This window comes from Labeo rohita, chromosome 19, assembly GCF_022985175.1.
Source record: "Labeo rohita strain BAU-BD-2019 chromosome 19, IGBB_LRoh.1.0, whole genome shotgun sequence".
NCBI classification, from domain to species: Eukaryota; Metazoa; Chordata; class Actinopteri; order Cypriniformes; family Cyprinidae; genus Labeo; species Labeo rohita.
The window spans coordinates 8042473-8067869 of record NC_066887.1 but is presented as its reverse complement, the minus strand read 5'-3'; the positions used below and the strand labels follow the sequence as shown (position 1 = coordinate 8067869).

Genomic DNA, 25397 nt, shown 5'->3' with positions numbered 1-25397 from the left:
ATTATATATTTGCTAAATTTAACGGTCAGTTCTGACTTTAGAAAGTTATAAGGTCAGAATAGTCTGATATAAAGTTGCAATTGTAAGAAAATGTCAAAATTGTGAGATGTAAACTCAAAACTATGAGAAAAAAAGTCAGAATTGCGAAATCGCAATATTATATTATATATTTGCAAATTTGTCTTTCAATTTTGGCACTTTTAAAGTTATAAAGTCAGAATTGTGAGATATAAACTCAGAATGTCAAAGTTGACTTGTGAGAACCTCTGAACTGCAAGAAAAAAAGTCAAAATTGTGAGTTATAAAGTCAGAATTGCAAACTTGCAAACTAACTGAATTGCAAGTTTATATTATATATTTATGAATTTATCTTCAAAAAATCTTAAAAAGTCAGAATTGTCAGATATAATGTTGCAATTTGTAAGAAAATGTCAAAATTGTGCGATATAAATTCAGAATTGAGAGAAAAAAGTCAAAATTGTGAGTTATAAAGTCAGAATTGCGAACTCGCAAACTCACAGAATTGCAAATTTATATGATATATTTGCAAATTTATCTGTCATTTCTGACTTTATAAATTATAAAGTCAGAATCGTTAGATATAAAGTTACAGTTGTAAGAAAATGTCAAAATTGTGAGATATAAATTCCTGAATTGCGAGAAAAAGTCAGAATTGCAAAATATAAACTTGCAGTTCCTAATTATAAAGTCAGAATTGTGAATTTTATTATATATTTGTAAAATTTAACCGTCAGTTCAGAATAGTCTGATATAAAGTTGCAATTGTAAGAAAATGTCAAAATTGCGAGATAATCCCTGAACTGCAAGAGGAAAGTTAGAATTACGAGTTATAAAGTCAGAATTGCGAACTCGCAAACTAACAGAATTGCGAGTTTATATTATGTTTATGAATTTATCTGTCAGTTCTGACTTTATAAAATTATGAAATCAGAAATGTTAGATATAAAGTTGTAATTGTAAGAAAATGTCAGAATTGTGAGATATAAATTCGAAAATGTGAGGAAAAAAATAGAATTGTGAAATCGCAATATTGCAAGTTTATATTATATATTTGCAAATTTATCTTTCAGTTTTGACTTTATAAAATTATGAAGTCAGAATTATCAGATATAAATTCACAATTGTAAGAAAATGTCAAAATTGCGAGATAACCTCAGAACTGCAAGAAAATCAGAATTGCGAGTTATAAAGTCAGAATTGCAAACTCGCAAACTCACAGAATTGCAAGTTTATATTATATATTTACGAATTTATCTGTCAGTTCTGACTTTATGAAGTTATAAACTCAGAATAGTGAGATATAAACTACCAGTTGAAAGAAAATGTCAAAATTGTGAGATGTAAAGAAGTTCAAATTCCAATATAAACAGCTACGAAACTCATAAACTCACAATTCTGAGAAAAAAGTCAGATTTGTACAGGTTTTTTTTAATAAATTTGCTAATTTAATAGTTATAAATTATAAAAGTTATAAAATCAAAATTGTGAGATATAAACTCGCAGTTGTAAGAAGATGTCAAAATTGCAAGTTATAAACTCAAAATTGCAAGAAAAAAGACAGAATTCCAAAATATAAACTCATGATTCTGAGAATTGTGAGAAATAAGTCAGAATTGTGAGAGACTTTTTGACTTGAGATAGTAAACAGTCTCCCAAAACACCCTAGCCACCACCTAGCAACTGGATTTTAATAATAAGTTCCAAAGAGGCTTCATACAAAGACTGCAAATTACCTATACTTTCTGAAAATACTGTAGAAACCACATAGCAACAAACTAGTTTTTACATTCCGAAAATTGCATAACACTCTAGCTGTGTCTCATTTCGGAGGCTGATGCTAACTAAGTTGCTAAGTTGTTTTTAGTGGTTGTTAGAAGCTGCATCTCATTTCGGTAGCTGCGTCCTTTGTAGGCCGCATTTGAAGGCAGCATATGTCATCGGGGCAGTCTCATTTGAGAATAGTATCTGTTAAATTGCAAAGTAAAAAAGAAACTACAGTATTTTACAATTCACAAGGAATAACAGTCAATTTTATTGCAGTTACTTTTCTTAAATAAGACGTCGTCAATGAAGTATGCAGCCTATAAATGCGACCTCCGGAGGACACAGCCCCCGAAATGAGATGCAGATTCTAACAACCACTAAAAACACCTTAGCAACTGCATAGAATTCATCAAGAACCCCTAGCAACTGCACACACCTTTTCTGTATTTTCTCTTATTTAGCATCAGTGAATTACTGTATGTTGTGTATACGTTGGCCATCAGCCACCCTGCTCTCCACATGTCCTCATCGGCCATTGAAAAACCCATAATGACTGCCCACCAGCGTCCCGTGTGTTCCCATATGCTGCACGTTTTACAATGACATCATCCTCAGATTAGCTTTCCATGCACAAGCTTCATTCTGTTTAGATAACCAACTCCATTTCCCCGCTGAGAACGGCCCATAACCTACCGTCATATCTTTAGCTGTGCATGCGCTATTCTCAGATCCAAAAACCCGAAGAGTCCCGCAGGGGTCAGAGCACTCAGGTCCAACTGCTGTCCCCCTGGGAGAGCTGGATGGACAGGTGTGAGCTCCAGGGGGTGCTGTCTGGAGCCCACCCAACTCCGGTGCTCTGTGCTGGGAATTGGCTCGACGCATATGTCCCTGCTGTTTTCCTGGATCCGGAGCAATCTGGGCACTTATCCAGACACCTATGCTTCACATCTGACGTAAAAAAACTGTCATGTTGGACAGGCCAATTTGTGATAAGATGGCCATGCTAAATTGGCTCAACATCACCGTAATTTGTTCCCCCCATCCTCGCTTATACCGTCCCTGACTTTAAGGGTGTAATTTTAAGAGAGCCAAAATGCTTCTTGACGCGCAGTTTCTATCCGCGCACACACGCTCACACGTTCTCCGCTGTCCATTTGCATCAAGCAATCACCAGATGCCCATCTGCAGCTTGGCTCATTTCCTAAAACGCACCTGTTTGAAGTGAGGAAGGTGCCTCAGCTGTTTCTATAAGGTGTGAAAAATGTCAAGGAAATCGGTTTTCATATGCCGGCACGATAAGAGCGCGCCAACTCTATTTCTTTTCCCAGTACCCCCTTAATGACATGGAACATCTTCAGAGTGTGTGTGAAAGCGGGAGTTTATTTTTAGCGCTTCAGGTCCTGGTGTGTGTGAATGAAGATTTCACACCCAGGAGAAAAGTACCTCCGTCTATATGATGCACTCCCACGGTGATGAACTGTACTGTAACTTACCTTGACCCCGCTCTCGCTTTCTCGCCGTCAGAAGTCTGGCGCTTTTTTCAGTTTGGTGCTTTTGTAGCGTCAATGAAGTCATGCTTAAAATCCATCCGGCATCTTGTTAGCGCACTGAGCTTATCCCATATGCGTATGCATGCCAGATGATGCTGTACGTCCTCTCTTTTGATCCAGACCTCGCAGGAGTTTCTAACACAGCTGATGTCCAAGCTGGGTGGGAAGAATCCAGAGGAAACCGGAGGGTTTCAGGAAGCTCCTCTGGCGTATGATGCGATTTGGGCCCTGGCTCTGGCTCTCAATAAGACAGTGGGGCCTTTGAAGGCGAAGGGACGGAGATTGGAAGATTTTAATTACAATAACAAGGACATTACTGCGGAGATCTACCGAGCCCTCAACACCAGCTCCTTCGAGGGGGTTTCGGTGAGTGACAGATTTGGCTACATACATAAAAGTTCAGTAGTCAGTACCAATAGCCAATGATACTCAGAGATACACAATTTTGTTAACTAGTGTTGTCAAGTTCATTTATTAATACAATTTTTTTAGGAAAACATTCCAGGGTTTTTCTCCATGTAGTGGACTTCAATGGGGACCAATGGTTTGAAAGTCCAAATTGCAGTTTCAATGCAGCTTCAAATGGCTCACATGATCCCAGATGAGCAATAAGGGTCTTATTTAGTGGGAAAAAAGAAGTATACACTTTTTAACCACAAACGTTCATCTTGCACTAGCAATGCAATGCAATTAACTTAGTTAATCTTAGGATAAACAACTTAAATTTTAAAAAACTTTTAAACAAATTGTTTTTGTTGGCAACAAATTGTTGTTTTTTTTGAAAATGTTATCTTGGCAACTATAAATAAGAAAAGTTTATGTACTAAAACTACTAAAACTGAAATAAAAATAGAAATATCACAAAATATAAATATGTTACAAAAATAAAAATCAAGAAAAATGACAATCACATATCAAAATTAGTTAAACTTGTTAGTTATTAGCCTACTATAACTAACTATAACTGTATTATATTTAATAGTAAAATTTGTAAATGATCAACATGATTAAAAATACTAGTTGTACTTGATCGTCTACATCTGTGTACAACTATACTGATTTTATAAAGTAAACATTAGAACAACTTTTATATTGTTAGGTCTATTTAAGATCGGGTTTATTTGTTCACCTCTCAATCATCTTTGTATTGCGTTGTGTTGTATGTTTTGCCCCACATGTTTTGCCCCACAATAAAAACTATAGAACTTTGATCATAAAGCTAAACATTTAAATATCATCTCACTAAGACATAATATTAAAAGATAAAGAGGGACAACTGATATTTATATGCATTTTATGTAAGTAGTCAGTTATAGTTATAAAGATCTCACTGATTTACATTACAATCTATCAGAATTTCATCTTAATTTGGCCATATTAAAAGCAACTGCACCAAATTGCATATTCTTGCTCAGTTTGGGACTCTGAATAAGCTCCATATTCTCCTATATCATACTATATGAGCCATAAAAGCCTAATGTGTTGAATCTAATGCCCAACAAAAACACACATGCAAGCATTTCCTATATTTGCTCTAAAAAGTGCCAGTAAACTATCCCATTTTAAAAATATATAGATTTTTCCAACTATGATTTCATATTTAAATATTGACAGGGTCAAGCTACAATTGAAACGAAAATACAAAATGAAAAGTTAATTCAAAATATAGACAGCAGTATAAAAAATGTTTCCATTCCCTCTCAGGGTCATGTGGTGTTTGACGCCCAGGGCTCCAGAATGGCATGGACCCTCATCGAACAGCTGCAAGGTGAGCAAAATAAAAGTAATTTTATGATTTATTTCCCTCTGAAAACTGTGAGGCACAGATGTAATAAAAGGGTAAATGAGAGTGAGTGTGGACAGCAGGTGTAGCCCATATGCATGGTTGCTTCTGCTCAATTCTAAAATGATGAACGACTCTGCGATCAGTGTTCTCGCTCCATTTGGAGAGTAGCACAGGTGTCAGGTAAAACACAGTTTTTCCTGGGTTCAAAAGCTCCAGAGCTGTAATCATTTTGCCAAAGCCAGAGAAACGACGCTTGAATTGTTTTTTTTAGCTCAGTATCTTTTTTCACAGCTCTCAGGCACTCTCAAAAAATGATTGAAGAGAAAAAAATTACATGTGCATGAAAACTTAATACAATTCACTGAATATTTGAAAAGACACAGTGGTTCAGAAGAAGCCACTCTTGTATCCATACTAAATTAGATTTTTTATAAACCCCATTGGATTTTTTTTAGTGTTAAGATCAATCATTTTGGGACATAGGTTTAGAAAAAGACATATTTACATATGGGGATCTATGATTTATATTGCTGTTATAATTCTTTTATATTTATTTTATTTATATTCTTATGTATTTCTTTTTTTTTTTTCATTAGCCGATACGACATTGGTCTTGGCCTTCATACAGACACCAGATGCATTGCTATGCAAAAGCAAAAGGTTTCCGTTACTGATGGCATTATAAAAATTAATTTACAGGCACATTTGTCACCTTTAAAAGAGTCTAATGATGGTGTGAATGTGATACAGTGAGTACTACTCAGTTGTTAATGTGATCTTAACATGGCACCACTCTTAAAAACTGTTTCTAGGTCACTTATTTGACTGGTGTCTTCATCTTGTTGGAGCCTGTATTATTTTGATCGTATTTTTCAAAAGAGCCGTGGATATCTTTAGGTGTAAAACTTTTGCAAGTAGAGATATGAACACTCTTTACCCTGAACAAAAAAGTAAGAGTAAAAAGAAGTGAGATGCAGTAGTCTTCTGTGGAAAAATACCTGCTTCAGTATACTTATGGCAGAAGTCGCTTTCTGTAGGTGTTTTAAGTGTATATGTGCCCTACATTAACAAATCATTGCTTTATATTCCATGCAGAACTCTTGACTTTGTGCTTTTTTGCATGTACAGTCTGTTTCAAGTCCCCCCACACCACTTCTATGAGGTTGAGGTCTTGGATTTCAATCGATAGCCCAGCATTTTCGTCTTTTTCCAGACTATTTTTGTGGTTTTGCTTGAGGGTTTTGAGTCATTTTATTGCAAGGTCTGCTTTGTACATGTCTACATTTCAGCTTTAGCTTTTTGACAGACTGTCTCACGTGGTTTAGTCCTCTGGTACAATGTGGGATTCATGCTTTACCCTATGATGCCAAGCTGACAGAGCCTGAGGCAGAAAGTAACCCCAAACCAATAAAGCTTCCACCAGCACGCTTTACAATTGCTGCAAGGGTCTTTTTATCAAAGCAGTCAAAGCACTTTTTGGTCTCCACATGTCTGGCATTGTGACCGAATGGCACTACCTTTGTCTCATCTGTCTAGGACATATTGTTCCATTAGTTTCAGATTCATAACTGTTTGTAGACCTGTAAAAACGAGAATTGCTTATTTGCATAAGTAATGAAGACCTTTTCTATGATATTAAAATTGAGCTCTTGAGGAAACTGCCTTCAGATAGGCTTCCAAGGCATTTTAATATAATGTCTAAGGACCTATAGGAAAAAAAAATATTTCAGTTGACATATTTCTCTGTTTTTGATGAAATTAGATTGTTTTAATATACTATTAATAAAATATGTTATTAATAGGGGTGTAGCGGTACACAGAAGTCACGGTTCAGCACGTACCTCGGTTTTAGGGTCACGGTTTGATACGAATTTGGTATTGAAAAACATATTTTTCATTTATTTTGAACAGACAGTAGTACTACATGTAGCATGCGTTGTTGTTTTTATTTAAGATTTAAAGGGGTCCCATTGTGCTCTTTTGGGGGTGTACTAGAACATGCTTTCATGCTTGGTGGTTCGAAAAACGCATTATTTTTAACATACATATTTACATTATTACAATACATTTCTCCCAGCCTGGCACAAAAGCCTCAAATAGAGGCAGGTTTAATGAAGCCTCTTGTCAAAGAAGCAAGTTCCATGTACAACTGTTAGCACAAGCTAGATTAAAGTGATTCTTACGTTTTAAATATGGATATTTTTCTTACAAAAACGCATCGACCCCCCGGAGCCATGTGAGGCATTTTTTATTATGGATGGATGCATATTATTGGACTTGTTTTGGACTGATGAGGAGAAACACCGTCTATGCCATTCTAAAGCTTAGGAATGCCAGGATAAATTTTAATAAAACTCCGATTGCATTCGACTGAAAGAAGAAAGTCATATACACCTACGATGCATGGAGGGTGACTTTATAGTACACTATAGTAGTGTTTGGTCCTGTCGTCAGCCTGCGAGATTGCCAATACATGATATTATCGTGCTAATGTATTTAATTATTTACATACTTAGTTCCCGAAACCAGCTCCAGCATAAGGCTAAAAGCAGCCTAACATTATCAAAGAACATCATCACTGATTAGCCTAGACTATTCTAGTGCAAGTTTATGCATTTTAAAAAAACACTTGCGTTATAAGTGAAGTAACTACACAGTATGATGAATAAATCCCTTACAACGCACTGCACAAGTCTGTGGCGCGTTACTGCTCTGAAGCGGCCACTCTAGTCAATGCTTGTGTTTATACCTCCCGTGTTGCAGCTCGTTGAAGCGGTTCTCTGTGCTGCATCGCAAAAGTTAGGCTAATCCCCCACTTCGTTCCTACACACCTCCCAACAATGCGAATGTCCGTGGGCAGGATTTATTTTACTGATATTCTAATGTGCCACGTAGTGACATCATTGCATGTGGAAAACAAACGTTGTAGTCCAAAGCAGCCGTTTGTTGTAGTTCTTGAAAAGGGATTTTTTAAAAACAAAATATCTCCTTTTTGGAGTGGACTTTGAGACTTGTAACTTTGTAGATCTTTTTTATGCCCAAAGATACACACCACACACTGACTAAAGTTCAAAAAGTGAAGAAGCATAATAGCACCCCTTTAAAGCAAAAACAGAATAGTTTGACTTTAGATTTGTAAAATTATGCTACATAAGACATTTCCACAAAACAAACACAGCGGACGGACTGAATTAAAATGGATATTTTGCGCTTCTGGAACAGCAGCAATATAGAGCTTCTTTGGTTTGCTTATTTATGCATTATATGGAGGTAGGAGAAAAAGAAAATGGCATTGAAACATTTTTGAAGATGGTCAGTTCCTCTCAGATATATATTTATATAAACCCCACATTTTTGTTTTCCTATATTTCGAGCATCACAAGCAGTAAACTTTATCTGCCTGCTACAGTATTTTGTTTTCATACTTCATAAAAATTCCACACAAATTAAATTTTGCAACCCAGGATCATTGGAAATATGTGCCTCTATATACATTTCTGCAGCACCATAATTACGTACCTTACTGCACATTTCGTGGCAGTTTCAAAGAAATGTCCAGAGAGTGATGCTAAAACACAATCAGTATGTGACCGTGGCATGGTTTTATTACTTTGGTACAGTCTTGAAAAGTCAAGCCAAAATGTTTCGATTGCCCCCAAGTGGCTGGTCCCAGTGTAGGTCATAAACCCCGCCCTCTCCATGTAATCCAGTAGTACATGAGACAAACTAAATAATTAAATTTCACTTCAAAAATATATTTTTTTCCAAAGATGATTGTCATTTTATGTAGTTTTAATCACGCTGATATAAGTTCAAGTGTTCGTTTTTTAAATAAGTTTGGTTTTAGTTAGTTATGTGATGCTATAAAAACAGGAGTGACAAAAGATTCATTGACAGCTGTGATTGACATCTTCTCTGAGTGAACTGAAGCACAAACTGACCTTTTCGGGATCTTCCGAAGAAGATTGGAGTTGTATTTACCTTATTTTAACACAAGCCTCTTGTACGGCAATCAGCAGACAAAAATAAGAGCAGTCAGGCTAATTAGGGTCGTGTTCTTGCGATTGCCTCTGCGGGAGTGTGGGCAGGATGCAGCTCCACCTTGCTCTCTACTGCACAGACTCAGTCCCGAATTCACTACTGCGCAGACTCTGGTCCCAAATCTGCGCAATATGTCCGCACCCTATTGGGACATTGGCGGCTTCACTTTTCTTCAATGGAAGAGAGTGAAGGTGCGTCATCCATCTTTTTTTAGTCTGTGGTTCGAACTGGAGCTCCTCATCGCCCAAGTGCAATGCCATATCGCATGAATTAACGAGCAAACCTACTGAATTAGAAAACTCATGCATATGAAGCTGTATATGTGACAAAAATGTTAAAAAGTAGCAGTTTTCAAATCACACAGGATGTTAAATTATTTTGGAGCCATAATATAATATTCTGCAAGTAATTGTGTAAAAATGAGGCTTTATTAAACAAACCTCTCTGTGTAAATCAGGAATAAAAGTTGAAATAAGATGGAGTTTTACTGCCTCCAGTGTTCAGTTCAACTGGAAACTGCAGTGATTCGTACATATAGGTGAGTTTTTTTCAGTTTTGCAGAAATGTATATAGAGGCATGTATTTCCAATGAGCCTATGTTGAAATTTTTGCAATGCAGCTCATGTGCAATTCTGGAATAGAGATCGGACAAAATAAACCTGAAAACCAGTTCTGATTTATAGCTGGTCAACCAGTACATCTAGAACCTGAAACTTTCCCACATTGCTGATTTAAAACAAGCAGACTGTTCTTCAAGCTCTTGTCTGCCATCTGAACTCACATTCTTGATTTGGGTTGGTGCGTCGATCGTCTTTTTTTTTGCTCTTTCTTGTTGTGATGGTTAGCATTGCATTACCGCATACACCCCTTTCTGAATTGATCGCCTATGACTGACTTGTATCTGCTTCTTAAATCTGACAGTTCCAAACGCTCTATCAAATGCCACAAGAAAGCAACAAACGGTGCTAATATACACTCACAATGTGATATAATACTACCAAAAAATTTGAATCCCAAGCTTTATCTCCATACCAAAATCCCAGATGGCCAGACAATGATTCATCTTTTATAAATCGTTAAAATGTGTCTGGGATGCTTTGAGCATGGAGACTCTAGTGTACACTGTATGGTTTTTAAATGTTTAGCTTAAATGTTTAATATGAATAAACAGTGCTTATAAACGGCTGTTGAGATAGTATTCACAAGTGAAATGAGTAGAGGCTTGGGCCCGGAAATAGCTTTCCTTACGTCACGACTTAATAAGCGGATATGCCATCTGACTGTATGAACCAAATGTCTGTATCATGATTGTTCGGGATGAATACATGTACACCCCTAGTTAATAATAAGAACTGAAATAACTTTAAACCATGCTGCACCCTGTTTTTGCTGAGGCCGAAGCACTGATCTAGAACAACTTCAAGGAAGTTTTAAAACATAAACGAAAATATTTAATCTCTAAAGTCAAAATTGCGTCATGTTGAAACATTGGGAATTTATAAATAATTTTAAACTCCTTACGATGCCATTTTTATTTTCCACCAAACGCCAAACCTCATGCACAGATATGGGATATCAAAGAAGGAATGCATATATTCCGCCTTCAAAAGCCAACCAGATGAAAGCATCTTAGTAGACGGGATGTTATGCAAAAATTGGATTCAGATGTGCCTGGCTGACTTCTTGCCTCTGTGTAGGCAGCATTTTTAGCCTGTGATTTACCACATTCCTGTTGGTGCACGTCTGACGGTGAGGTTAAAAGAAGTAAATTAGTTAATATATGGCAACGTGATTTTTATACTGAAAAATAAGCATTAAATGACATTATAGTGTTTCCTTTGGGCATATCAGGTCTATATAAAGTCCCAGAGTTCACAGTGCATGACGGAGCAAAAACTGCACCAGGTTCAAATATCCCTCGATAAACCCCTGATATAGACTTGTGTCAGTGTATAAATGTGGATGCCAGTGTAAAAAAAATGATGGTGTTGAAGGTTCACAGAAGCATAATGACCTCCATTATTGCTCAATGAAAGGTTCTGAAGCTGCTACAACTCTTCATGAATATGGCCAGATTGGTCATTTAGCCTAGCCTGGCAAAGGTCAGCCAGGTTAACAAAATCTAAGGCCTCACTCACAGATATTTAGAGCATCTTTGAAGATGTTAGTGTTGTGGGATTGAAAGTCTAACAAGGTAAGCGTCGTTATACTGACCGGCCAATTTCAAAAACTAACCAGCATCTGGAATACCAGTTGAAGCCACATATTCCACGCAGCCTCATTTCCAGACTTAAGTATTCCATTTGAACTTCACACACAATTCCTGACATGGTGACAGGGGCATCTCTTCTTTCATTTGCTTGTTAACCTCCTCGAGTGACAAGTGTATTGTGACTGCAACCTCAGCTGTCGCATGCAGATTGGATCCTTTTCTCTCTCCTGTCGTTTGTTTTCGGTCTTTGTATTGGCGTCGTTTCAGAAGCTGTCTTTTTGATCAGTGTGCCTGTGTTCCCCTGTTCAATCTGTCACATCTTTTTGTGTTTCTGCCGGTGCCCAGATCCTACGTCAATCCCTCTTTGTTTGACACAATAAAAAATAGAACAAGATTTTAACAAATTCTGAAGAAAATATGAATAGTTGCCCCTTCAGAACTCACTGCCACTGTGCTACAGTGTTCAAGCTGCAGTAGTCACTGCAGTGCGACTGCTAAGGTGTCAGTTGCCAGGGTGTTTAAAGTCGTTTCTAGGTGTGACTTAGTCAGAAAAGCCCACCATAATGTGAGTTGTGCTTGCCCATCAAAAATCGCTTTCACAATGCTAGGGTGATGTGGGTGGTTGCCAGGGTGTGGTTACGCTGTTGCTAGGTGTTTGCTAGAGCATATGTTGTTACACACTAGTCCAAGTCAAAGGAGTCCTCCAAAATTGTGAGTGATGCTTGCCTAAGCTCCAGTGTGCCAGGTTAATGTAAGAAGTTACCAGGGTGTTGTTGTGCTGTTGCTAAGGTGTTGCTAGGTGGTTGCTAGAGCATTGTATTTCCTGTCCCAAATGACAAAAAGCCCACTATAATTTAAGTTGTGCTTGCTTGCCCATCAAAAGTCAACTCCGAAATGCTAGGGTACAGTGGGTGGTTGTCAGGGTGTTGTTAGGGTGTCATTAAAATGTTGCTAGGTGGTTACAAGGGCATTGCTAGATAGTTATTTAACGTCCCAAAACAGAAGGCCCACCAAAATGTGAGTAATGCTTGCTCATGCAAAGGTTTCTTCAGAGGTTCTGGGTTAAAGTAGATATTTACCAGGGTGATTCTTGTGGTGTTGTGAAGGTGTTGCTAGGTGGTTGCTAAGGCATTGGTAATTTTTTGTTTACTGATCCAAGTAGGACGTTTCCAGGGTGTTGTTGTGCTGTTGCTAGGTGTTTGCTAGAGCATTGATATGTTGTTACACACTGTTCCAAGTCAATGGAGTCCACCAAAATTGTGAGTGAAGCTTACCCAATTTCCACCGTGCTAGGTTAATATAGGAAGTTACCAGGATGTTGTTGTGCTGTTGCTAAGGTGTTGCTAGAGCCTTGTTAGGTGTTATTTCCTGTCCCAAATTATAAACAAAGGCCACCATAATGTAAGTTGTGCTTACTTGCCCATCAAAAGTCAACTCTGAAATGCTAGGGTACAGTGGGTGGTTGTCAGGGTGTTGTTATGGTGTCATTAAAATGTTGCTAGGTGGTTACCAGTGATGCTTGCTTATGCAGAATTTACCTTCACAGTGCTAGGTTCGTGTAAGTAGTTGCCGGGGAGTTGTTGTGCTGTTGTCAGGGAGGTGTTGCTAAGGTGTTGCTAAGTGATTTCTAAAGCGTTGTTAAGTGGTTATTTAACATCCCAAAACAAAAAGCCCACCAAAATGTGAGTAATGCTTGCCTATGCAAAGGTTTCTTCAGCGGTTCTGGGTTAAAGTAGATAGTTACCAGGGTGATTTTGTGAAGGTGTTACTAGGTGGCTGCTAAGGCATTGGTAGTTTTTTGTGTAATGACCCAAGTAGGATGTTTCTAGGGTGTTGTTGTGCTCTTGCTAGGTGTTTGCTAGAGAACTGATATGTTGTTACATAGTGATCGAAGTCAACGAAGTCCACCAAAATTGTGAGTAATGCTTGCCCAAGCTCCACCGGGCTAGGTTAATGTAGGAAATTACCGGGGTGTTGTTGTGCTGTTGCTAAGGGGTTGCTAGGTGGTTGCTAAAGCATTGTTAGGTGTTATTTCCTGTCCCAAATTATAAACAAAGCCCACCATAATGTAAGTTGTGCTTGGCTAAGTGATTTTGAGAGTGTTGTTAAGTGGTTATTTAACATCCCAAAACGAAAAGCCCACCAAAATGTGAGTAATGCTTGGCATGCAAAAGTTTCTTCAACAATTTTGGCTTAAAGTTGATAGTTACCAGGGTGACGTTATGGTGCTGCTAAGGTGTTGCTAGGTGGTTGCTAGGGCATTGCAAGCTTTTTTTGTTTACTTGTCCAAGTCAAAGGAGTCCAGCAAAATGGTGAGCAATGCTTGCCCATGCAAAAGTTACCTCGACAGTGCACAGATTAGCATGGGAAGCTTCCAGGGTGTTGTTGTGCTGTTGCTAAGGTGTTGCTAAGTGATTTCTAAAGCGTTGTTAAGTGGTTATTTAACATCCCAAAACAAAAAGCCCACCAAAATGTGAGTAATGCTTGGCATGCAGAGGTTTCTTCAACAATTTTGGCTTAAAGTAGGTAGTTACCAGGGTGATGTTATCGTGCTGCTAAGATGTTGCTAGGTGGTTGCTAGGGCATTGCAAGCTTTTTTTGTTTACTTGTCCAAGTCAAAGGAGTCCACAAAAATGGTAAGCGATGCAAAAGTTACCTCGGCAGTGCACAGGTTAGCGTGGGAAGCTTCCAGGGTGTTGTTGTGCTGTTGCTAGGTGGTTGCTAATTGGTGATTTAGTGACTCATATTAAAAGAGTCCACCAAAATGTGACGGATGCTTGCTTATGCAGAAGTCACCTCCACAATGCTAATGTAGCTGGACGCCAGGGTGTTGTTGTGCATTTGTTGTGTTGCTATGTTGTTACTATAGTTTCCTAGATTTTCAAATTATGTTGAGCAAAAGTAATAGCAGTGTTTGCCTAAGAAAGCACCACTTTAAAAAGTGATTTTGTTGAGCTTATTAGTGTTGCGAACGTTGAGCCCGTCTCTGCATGAAATTGGTTTCAGAATGAAACTGCAGGAAGATCTACAGCCAGAGACCAAAGCAAGCTTAGAGGATACTATCTTAACTGTGGAAATTAAAGTCTTTTAGGCATTTCTTCTCATGCCTGGATCATACAGTGTTTCCAGAGCCTTTCTTTCTTCCTCTATCTCTTTTCCCTCTTTTTCAAGCCTCCCAGGGGGAAGCCCAAGCTGACTGGAGTAATTATGCTTAATGATCACCTGATAATTATAATGGTTCTCACTTACGCTAATTTCTCGTTGTGTTTGGGGGGTGGAGGCCCTCAGAGCCCTGCACAGATCTCTGATGCCCGGCAGTGTGTGTTTGAGAAAGAGAGGAAGGGCGTGCATGAAAGAAAATGGAGCAAGAGCGAGAGAACGTAACAGAAGATAAATTCCTCTGTCTTACGGTTCTCGCTCCAGCACCGCTGATATGGTGCTTCGCAATTACAGCGCTCTCTATAAAGCTGATTTTAAGGGAGAGTGACCCTATTGTGCATTCTCATTTAAAGCTCAGCTGATACGCCTGCTGGAATATAAGGATTGATGATAGATCTGTTTGCAGTCTGTTTGTCTAATCCAAATGTTGTTTGGCCTCTAAAGGCTGCTCAAAATCTGATCCAGCCTCACCGTATTGATTCACTGCAATGTGTAGTGACATTTCTCTTTCATTTGTTCCTCCCTTAAAACTCTTTTAACTGTTTTCCGCTTGTGTGTATCTCTGAAAGTCAATGTGAAATCAAAACTGAGCGTTTACTTCTTGTTTTTTTGCTTTAAAATACTTTTCCACATCTGAATATTCCTTTAGCTACTGGGAACTTAGCTTTTATGAAACATTGCCTGTTTAATGCTCATTAATTTGAATGTTAGAAAAGGTTACAGCAATAATAGTAAATGATAGGTTTGAAAAAGAAGCCAAATACTCTGCAGATCTTGACCCTCAGCCTCTTCAGAAGTGGGTGGAATTGGGAATAAAGGACTGATTCTTTTTTATTATTATTACATAAAATATATGATTTTCAGAACATTTGTTGAACTTCCACTTTAAAATGAATATAATAAAAGAGAAGCAATAAATAAAAACAATAAAGGAACACCTTTCTATCCAGTTGCATGCAACAACAGACATTCAGCACTACCAGTGTAGTCTGATTCACAAAGAAATGATTCATGACTTTAATGAGTTGGTCAAAGATACTCAAATCAGACTCAAACAGGTTAGTTATTGTTGTAAGTTGACTTCACATGTCAGAAAGGTTTTAAACATCAGACTCAGTCACCAATCCACAAACACAAATTGAATTATTCAAATTGAATGCTTCAAATCAAACGATTCAATGTAAGTCAAATGATTCGCTACCCATGGTCCGAGTGCTGATCTGAAATAATGGTTCACGAATCATTATTAAGATCAGGACATCACAGCGTGGAAAACTAATCTTTTGCTTTAGATCGGAACTTCGGAGCATGGATCGTGAATCATTGGATTCAGAACGGGACTTTGGTGCAGGTTTGCGAATCATTTGTTTCATATGAGGATTTCGGAGTGATTTTGTGAATCTTTTTTTCTGATTTTTTTTCTTAAACAGTAGGAAACATCAAACCATTAAAGCAGTACAGTTATAAAAACAAAACAAAGAAAAACGAAAGAAAGTATACACAAATACAAATCCCTTAAGAAAACTTAACCTTGGTTTTACTATAGTAAAAGTGTAGTATACTTTGTAATAATTTAGTAGTAATACTTTGCATGTGCATGCTTCACTTGCCATTTTTATTACTATGTTTTTATTAATCTATTTCTCTTAATAAATTTGAATTTGAAATAGAAGACATAAGTGAGATCTCTGATTGAAGTCCTTGAAAATCAAAACAGTATTGATTGAAAAGTTGTGGAAGTCCTGGAATTTCATTTTACAGAATCTGTACGAACTCTGTTAATACTGTTAGAGTCTTACAGGTTTTGAATGACACAAGGCTGAGTAAATGATGAGAAGATGTTCATTTTTGGGTGAACTATGCAACATAAGAAAAATGTTGTTTGTGTGTGCATAATATTTCAGAATGCTGAAATAAAGCGTTTTCTTAAGTGCATGTTAACGGGGTCACCCTGCGCTCCCACTGCTAGTCACCACTTCGCATCTCTGCTCATTTGCATAAAGCTGAATTCCCAGTGGATAAAATGAAGTCAATCACATTTTTTTTCCTCCTTAAATATCCTATCTCAAAAAACATGTCACATTATAGAGGAAAAATGTTTTGTGAATGCCATTTGGTGTTGACTCTAAACTATTTCTGAATCGCGCTCTCTCCCTTTCTCTCGGCAGGAGGAAGCTACAAGAAGATTGGATACTTTGATATGACCAAAGGCAATCTCTCTTGGTATGGGAATGACAGGTGGATAGGTGAGGACACATTTGTCTCTCTCATCTCCCATATATGCTCTTGTTTATCACTGTCTCAAGCACTCTTCTCTGTTTTAAACCTCCTCTCACACAATCACTCACATTATTACTCTCGCCGCTCATCTGCATCTCTCCCAGCGTCACGGCCGTGCATTCCAGGTCCCGCCCCCAAAGCGACAAGAACCGCGGACGACAGGCTGCTACGGGGCGTTAATCAATCAGTCAGTCAAGTTCTGTTTTGCATTCTGTCCGTGAGGGCAGCCGCGCTGCGGGAGCTCTGCACGGCTCAACAAAAAAAGACAAATGAATGCCATTAGAAAACCGCCAGGAGTTAATTCCAATCATAAATTGAGTAAGCGCAATGATAAAAATTGCATGCAGTATACAATGAGTGATGGTTTCATTTAATCTTTTTAATTGTGTTTGATGACCAGTTCATGCTTAGTGTTGCTGATGGTGCACTGAGAAGATGCCAACTGACAGCTAAAAAAACAACACAAATCAGAAACGGCTGGGCTGCTCCCCAGCTGCCTCCCAGCACGTGCTAACCTTGACTGCATGAGCACGAACCATCCAATCAGCACAGGCGGCACTACGAGCCTCAACTGATTGTCATTGCCTGTTATTTAAACCCTCACTGGCTCTGAACAGAGCATGCCGTTTTGAAAAACATCCTCGAGCTTTGTGATAGCAGCCTGGGTTTGTTGGTTTATAATATTGGCGGTGCGACGCCACATCACCGTGCTCATTATGTGACCATTTCTATGCCTAGACATTTCCCTAGATGTGCTCTCGGTGGGCTTACGCTGTTTTGAACTTGCTTATTAGCTTATTAAAAACTCACTGAAGCAGCGAGCACCATGGCAACTGTAGCACGGCGGCATTGCGAAATGCGCTAATTGCGTTTTTCACAAGCCGTTCCAGAGGCCTTGTGATGGAACCTGTTTTTCATTTATTTACCCAGCTTGCAACTGGGAATAGTGCCCACAGCATTGTCGTACACCCCAGGTGGTGCGGAGAGTCTGGCACCTTTAACTTTTGCATTAGGTGTCGATGGTAGATCTCTTCGGAGGTCACCGCTTAAACAGCAACCCTTGACTCTGCCAGACTGCAAGTCTACCGTCGAGGTGAAAGGTCGCCGTTCGATCGTGACGGGGTGAGCGGGAATGCGAGATCATCAAAGATGTTAGACGGATGACCTTTGAGAGGCGGTCTTGCACCATCTGTAGACATACGTGCACGTGCCGCCCATCACTGGCCAACTTTTCACCTTGCCGCAATGGTCACTGTCACATATTCCAGAGAGACGGCAGCGTGTAGAGCTAAAAATAATCAGTGCTGAAATAAAGGCCTCTTGAAGGAGAGGGTGACTTTGCTCCAGATTGGACGCCACGTGTTGACCGTTCATCGCTCGTTAAGATGTTCTTCCTCCCTTGTTCGTACCACTGCAAAGTGAAGGTTACGTCCCTTCATCTCCCAGCTGAGTGGGATCGTTTCTCTTTGAATCTTTATGTTCAATTGTTTCTCGCTTTTACCCATCCACTTCACTGGCCTCGCTCATTCTCTCTCGCTCTCCTCGGTCGCCCCTGACAACCACTGCATCTGCGCCTTGTTCTCTCATCGCTGTGGCAACCATTATGGGTCTTGGTCGTCATGGCAACATACTGTCCCGATTCCACCATCAAGGACAGGGAGAGGTATTAAACAGCATGAGCTCTCTGGCCCGATGGATGCACACACATTTACAACCATTTACACCCGTCACACGCTCATTGTGGACCTGAACTGCGCTAAAGACACCTTGAAATCATAATGTTACCGTGTTTACTTTGTTGAAGGGATGGAAAAATTCTGTCATCGTTTACTCATCCACATATTTTGAAGAATGTTGGTAACCAAAGTAATAGTTTACCTAAAAATGAAAATTCTGTCATTAATTAGTCACCCTCATGTTGTTTCAAATACGTAAGAGCTTTGCTCATCTTCGAAACATAAATTAAGATATTTTTGATGAAAGCCGAGAGCTTTCAGACTCTGCGTAGAAAGCAACGCAAACTACCACGTTTACGGCCCAGAAAGGTAGTAAGGACATATTAAAATAGTCCATAGTTTTATGAAGCTACGAAAATACTTTTTGTGCGCAAAGAAAACAAAAATAATGACTTTATTCATCAATTTCTTTTGTGTCAGTCTTCATTGCGCATTTATGGCGCATGTGTGTTTTGACGTAGAACTTGGATGCGCTGCAGAGCAAGCAGAGGAAGATGCACACTGTCTTCGTAAACTTGTCTGAAGATTTCGACATAGAGAATGACTTTAAATTTTTTGCCCAGCCTTACTTATTTGAACCAAAATATACAGACGATGAACTAAGAGATATGGATGTTCTATGCTGAATGCCGGCTCCTGCGTCAGCAGCACCACACGCATGCATTGTGATACTGTCGTGAATGCACTTCATAACATTAAAGAGGTCCTATATGCTCTTTTATGAAGTCTTTATTTTGTTTTGGGGGTGTAATAGAACATACAATACCTTTCTTCCCAGCCTGGCACAAATGGCTCGATTATTTCCGGGATTGATGAAGGCCCGCCTTCTGAAAAACGTAATGTGTTGATTGGTTTGGTCCCAGTGCGTTGTGATTGGCGAACAGCTTAGACACTGTTTTAGTACTGCCACGCCCCTTGTCAAAGCAGCAAGTTCCGCCTGCTCCTTTATAGTTAAACGTGCTAATTTATTTCATTATTTACATACTTAGCTTCATTGCCTGAAACCAGCTCCAGCATAAGGCTAAAAGTAGCCTAATGTTTGTAATATGACTTAATTTGTATTTAACATGACAACAATTGAATAAAAACATTGTAAGTTACTAATTACAGTATAATGGATTTCCTTAGTTATTAAAAAGCAGCTACAGAAAATCAGCAAAGAACATTAACATTATCAAAGAACACCATCACTGATTAGCCTAGCTTAGTGCAAGTTTATCCATTTTAAAAAAACACTCACGTTACAAGCAAAGCTAAATACACTGTATGATGAATAAATCTCTTACCACATACTGCACTAGTCTGCGGCACATTAAGGCTCTTGACGCGGCCATCGGAGCTGATCGCCACTCTAGTCAATGCTTGTGTTTACACCAGCCGAGCCTTGGCATGTGTTTCGACCCCCTATACTGCACACGTCTGCACCTCGGCTCGTTGAAGCGTCCCAGAAGCAGCTCTCCGCACTGCATCGCTAAAGTTAGGCTAATCCCCCATCTCGTCCCTAACCACGCCCCAACTGTTCCATTTTCCGTAGGCGGGATTTATTTTAATGATATTCTAATGGGCTGCGTTGTGTTTTCACCCCCGGCTCTTAATGCATCATGTTTCCTTCTGGAACATCAGTGAATGTTTGAACCTTTTTTAATAGTTGTGTTAACTAAAATAACATGCATTTTTCATGATGGCACCGTAGTATAGATCCAGTGAATGCTGCATTTGTAGAAAGCTAGTGTTCCAAGCAGACATTTAAAAAAACGTACATTTAAAAAAAAAGTGAAATTACAAATGTTTTCCTAGTTATACAGTAATAATTTGATAGGAATACAATGTAATACATACCCTCAAATATTAAAAATAACCCAACAAGCTGAACCCAGCATTTGGGTTAAAAAATTAACCCAGCATTTAACCCAGAGTGCAGGAAAAACTACCCAGCACCTGGTAAAAATATTAAAAATAACCCAATAAAATGACCCAACAGACAGAACCCAGCATTTGGGTAAAAAAAAAAAAAGAACCCAGCATTTTTAGAGTGCAGGAAAAACTACCCAGCACGTGGTAAAAATATTTAAAAAAAAATAACCCATTAAAATGACCCAACATTTGGGTTGAAAAAATAACCCAGCCTTTCTAAAATGCTGAAGAATTACCCAGCACCTGGGTAAAAAAAAATATTACAAATAACCCAATAAAATGACCCAACAGGCTGAACCCAGCATTTAGGTTTAAAAAATAACCCAGCATTATTAGAATGCAGGAAAAACTACCCAGCACCTGGTAAAAATATTAAAACTAACCCAATAAAATGACCCAACAGGCATTTTTTAGAGTGTACTACCTTTCAGGGTCTTGAACGTGTTAGTTGCATTGCTGTCTATGCAGGCCAGAAAGCTCTTGGATTTCATCAAAAATATTTTAATTTGTCGTAGTCTTACGGGTTTGGAACGACATGAGGGCGACTATTTAATGACAGAATTTTCATTTTTGGGTGAACCATCTCTTTAATACACATTACTGGTCTTATCAGTGCATGTAAACAAGTTTTCATCATAATAATAGTGCACCGCCTCTGAAATGACTTCACTTTTTGTCTGACATCATCATCTCCAGCTACGTTTTACAATCTAATCAATTCCAAATTAGATCCAAATCAAGTTTCACTCAGAAATATTTCACTTTATGGAACTAAATGGGTTTCCAACCCCATTTCATGTATATTCGACACCCGACTGGCTGCTAATATCTATGAATTGTGTTATCCAAGTAAATGCGTTCACTCGGTTCCTCGAGGATTGCAGCTCCACACGGATCGCAAGTTAATTTTAACACCATAGCAACACTGCAACGTTAACATTCTGACCTGAAACACCATAGCAACCACTTTCTATTTCCACAAACCACTTAAACTCATGTGTCGTGCCATATCACATCCTGGGTCTGTCTGCTAAGATTGTTCCAGCATCAGCGCAGCTCCACGCTGTTTCCCAGCATCCCAGGATCCATATGTTGGCCATCTTCTCCCCCGAGTGGTCACGTTCGGTTGGATCTCCCACTCTACTTTAATCAATATCAGCGAGATCCACGAGGGAGATGGCCTTACGTGAACTTCTAATTAAGACTGACAGCCGCTGCACTTATCAGATGCTCTGGTGAGGGGTTCCGGTGGGACCGCATGGGCAATATGAGTCCTGTCGGGCTCAAGGAACTGGGCTTTATAAAAATTATCAGCTCTAGAGATAGATATAACAAGCCGTGTGGTCCCCAGCCAATTTGTCGCTCGCAAAAGAACGTGACACTGGTGCATGTCTTGCGTGCTGCCCACCCATTGAAGGAGGCTGACCACAATGCACCCTGTTGTCCTTTGTTGTTGCCAATTGGCCAGCCGATTACCCATCTGGAGGCAGTGAAACAGTCTGCGATGGTATCGCTTCCCAGAGACCAGAGGGGGAGAAGCTTTAGTCAAATGGCAGTGAGGTGAAATTCGATAGCTATCGCTCTCTCTGCAGACTCTGAAATGCAGCCAGTTTATCAAAGGAGATAGAAAGAGAGGCAGAGAGGGAGGTAAAGTGAGTCATTTGTGGCTCCGAAAACACCAGTTCAGAGCTGTTCAGAGCTGTCCTTTTCTTTCTTTTGCTCAGTTGTTTTATTATTAAAGGGATAGTTCACCCAAAAATGAAAATTCTGCCATTAATTACTCACCATCATGTCGTTCCAAACCTGTAAGATATTTTTGATAAAATCTGAGAGCTTTCTGACTCTGCATAGACAGAAACACAACTGACACGTTCAAGGCCCAGAAAGGTTGCAAGGATATCATTAAAATAGTCCATGTGACATTAGTGGTTCAACCATAATGTTATGAAGCTATGAGAATACTTCATTTCAACATTTCATATTTATTTATTTTTTTTAATTTCAGCTTTATTTAAATTAACATAAATGATCAGCAGTTACATTACAAGTTTTATGTGCTTTTTTATTCGTTTTTTTATATTTATTTTTATTTGATGCAATTTTTTACATTAACAAAAATGATTTTTAATAGTAAAAAAACAACACTCTGCTTAACAGATTAGCCATTTATATACATGCAAATATGAGTATGTATGACAATTAGTGTTGTCAATTGTTACAAATTAACGAATCGCAATTTTTATATTAAGGTTTTTAAATATACTTGTATAATGCAATAAATCACATTCAATCTTCAAATTATGTACAAACAACATAAAGACAATATACTTTTAATATCTGTTTAACGGCATCTTTTTTTATGACTGAAGGTAAGTATCACTGATACCAATACTACTGATGTTTTTCCCCCCTAATATTTAACCATTGACTATAGCCATTCAACATTACAGTATACTTGAGAGCTATACATTTTAACATTTATTAAACAAATAGCAATAATTTCTAATTTAAGTGAACTCAAAACAATCATAACATAAACTCATTATTTACCTGTGCCCTTCAGCAAGTAGGAAATATACAGAAATTGAATAAAGTTATCAAACACTAAATACTAAATTAAATATAGATTTTTTTTCTTTTGTTGTTTGATTAACATATCACAGCAGCTGGGTAATTAGGTCATTTGACTCCTATTACTTTAAGAGCTGCCACTGTTGAACATGCTTGTAGTTTCATTCACTTTTTATTATGAAATAATACAGGCCACGGCACGTGCCGCTTCATTTGTGCGTGCAAAGACGTTCTGCGACTAAAACGCACTTCTTGTGAAGAAAAAAAAGAGACAGAAGCAGCAGTTGTGAGTGGGGTGGCCAACTCTAGCCCCGCCCCTAAATTAACTGCATTAAATATTTTCAACGCCATTAACGGGCTAATTTTGACAGCGCTAATGAAAATATTTGAATTTTTCAAGCTGTGATCCTACTGTCACGGTTGTGTGTGGAAGGAGGTGCACGAAGACAAAATATAGCAACAAGTCTTTAAAAAAAATCCACAAAAGGGGTAAATCCAGACTTGAACAGCAGGGGAAACACACACCAACTTAACCTTAAGATCAGACACTGAACTGAATACAACTTATATAGGGATGCTAATGATACAAGGACAGGTGAGGGTGATTAACTAATAATGACTTAACAAGGACAGGAACAAGAAAAATCATATATGGGCAGAGAAGGGAGAAACCAACACAAACAGTCCACAGGGGTGTGACATTTACTAGCTACATACTAGTCATGTGGAAGATGGAGTTTTGAGTCTGGCCTAAATCATTGTTCAATTCATATTCCCTTCCTCTTTTGCTAATACTGTCTCGTCCTTTCTCTACTGGACCCATTTAATAAGGGCAAAAGCCTTTATTTAGAAAAAATAAATAGTAAGAACCTCTAATAATCTTGTTAATGTGATTCATGAAAGTGTTGCCCAGTTATTTCAATATATGATATAAAACAATATAGTACTAAAAAGCCTTATTTCTCTCCCCAGGCTCAGGTCCACCTGCTGACCAGACGGTGGTGATTCAGAAGTTCAGATACCTGTCACAAAAACTCTTCGTCTCTGTGTCTGTTTTCGCTGGCTTGGGCATTTTAATGGGGATCGTTTGCCTCACCTTTAACATCTACAACAGCAACGTCAGGTATGTTTAGATGTGGATGGAAGTGTGCGCTCCTGCCCGTGGGCGTGTATTCATTTATATTGCGCACTCACGTGCGAGTTCAGTGCAAAGGACAGCGTGATACATGCATACAATTAGCTGGTGTTTCCAAGAGTCACATTCACATATTTATGCATTCTGTGTGCGCAGGTTTCAAACAGGCTAATGCATTACGAATAGCAATAGCATTTCACACATATTCAAACTCCACCGACACATTCAGACTGTTTGGTGTTTCAGTCTTTTTATCTTAGTGACACTTAGACACTTTCAACAAGATTTTCTCAGCGGACAGCTTAAGCTAATACCTTGAACACTTACAAATCTTGTCATGCATATGAGTGAATATGTGAGTACCTCTATGAATCTGTGTGTTTCTTTGTGTGATAAAAAGACTCAGGAGTGTCAGAGTTCCCTATACTGACAAAAATGATACCAAAAAGTACCATGGAACACCAAATTATATAAAATATTAAAGGGCTAGTTCACCTAAAAATGAAAATTACCCCATGATATACTCACCCTCAAGCCTCCTAGGTGTATATGACTTTCATCTTTCAGACGGATACAATCAGAGTTATATTAAAAAATGTCCTGGCTCTTCCAAGCTTTATAATAGCAGTGAATGGCTGTTGAGATTTTGAAGTCCATTAACATGCATCCATCCATCATAAAAAGTGCTCCACATGTAAATAAAGGCCTTCTGAAGTGAATTGATGTGTTTGTGTAAGAAAAATATCCATATTTAAAACATCTGATAACTGTCGTATGCAGTGATGAGTGTGGAAGCACAGAGAAAAGAACAAAACAAAACACCAATGAATTACAAGTACAAAACGAGTATTTGTAAAGAAAAATGTCAGAGAATTTCAATATAAGACTTCGATTTTGATTTAAGCTTTGCTGCAAACAAAACTTAGTTCTTGTATTCTCACCGAAGCTCACGCTACGCCTACGTCATCTGCTGGAAAGCCACTCTCTCGTGAACGCGTGTACAACAGTTAGTGGAAGCTAGAGATTAGGGTTTATAAAGTTTTAAATATGGATATTTTTCTTACAAAAACACATTGATTCGCTTCAGAAGGATTTTATTAACCCATTGGAGCCATGTGGAGCACTTTTATGGTGGATGGATACACTTTATTGGTCTATTTAATCTCAACACCCATTCACTGCCATTTTAAAGCTTAGAAGAGATATTTTTTAATATAACTCTGATCGT

General features: G+C 38.5%; 1 protein-coding gene across 3 annotated transcripts in view; it reads left to right on the top strand.

The window, feature by feature from the left end:
* gabbr1b (gamma-aminobutyric acid (GABA) B receptor, 1b) overlaps window positions 1-25397 on the top strand; it is a 180222-nt gene that overhangs the window by 122424 nt on the left and 32401 nt on the right. For all 3 annotated transcript variants that reach the window (XM_051136851.1, XM_051136850.1, XM_051136848.1), the window contains 4 exons: window positions 3456-3701; window positions 5040-5103; window positions 16702-16779; window positions 24007-24157. In XM_051136851.1, coding sequence (XP_050992808.1) covers window positions 3456-3701; window positions 5040-5103; window positions 16702-16779; window positions 24007-24157 — 539 coding nt within the window. The remainder of the gene's footprint in view (window positions 1-3455; window positions 3702-5039; window positions 5104-16701; window positions 16780-24006; window positions 24158-25397) is intronic.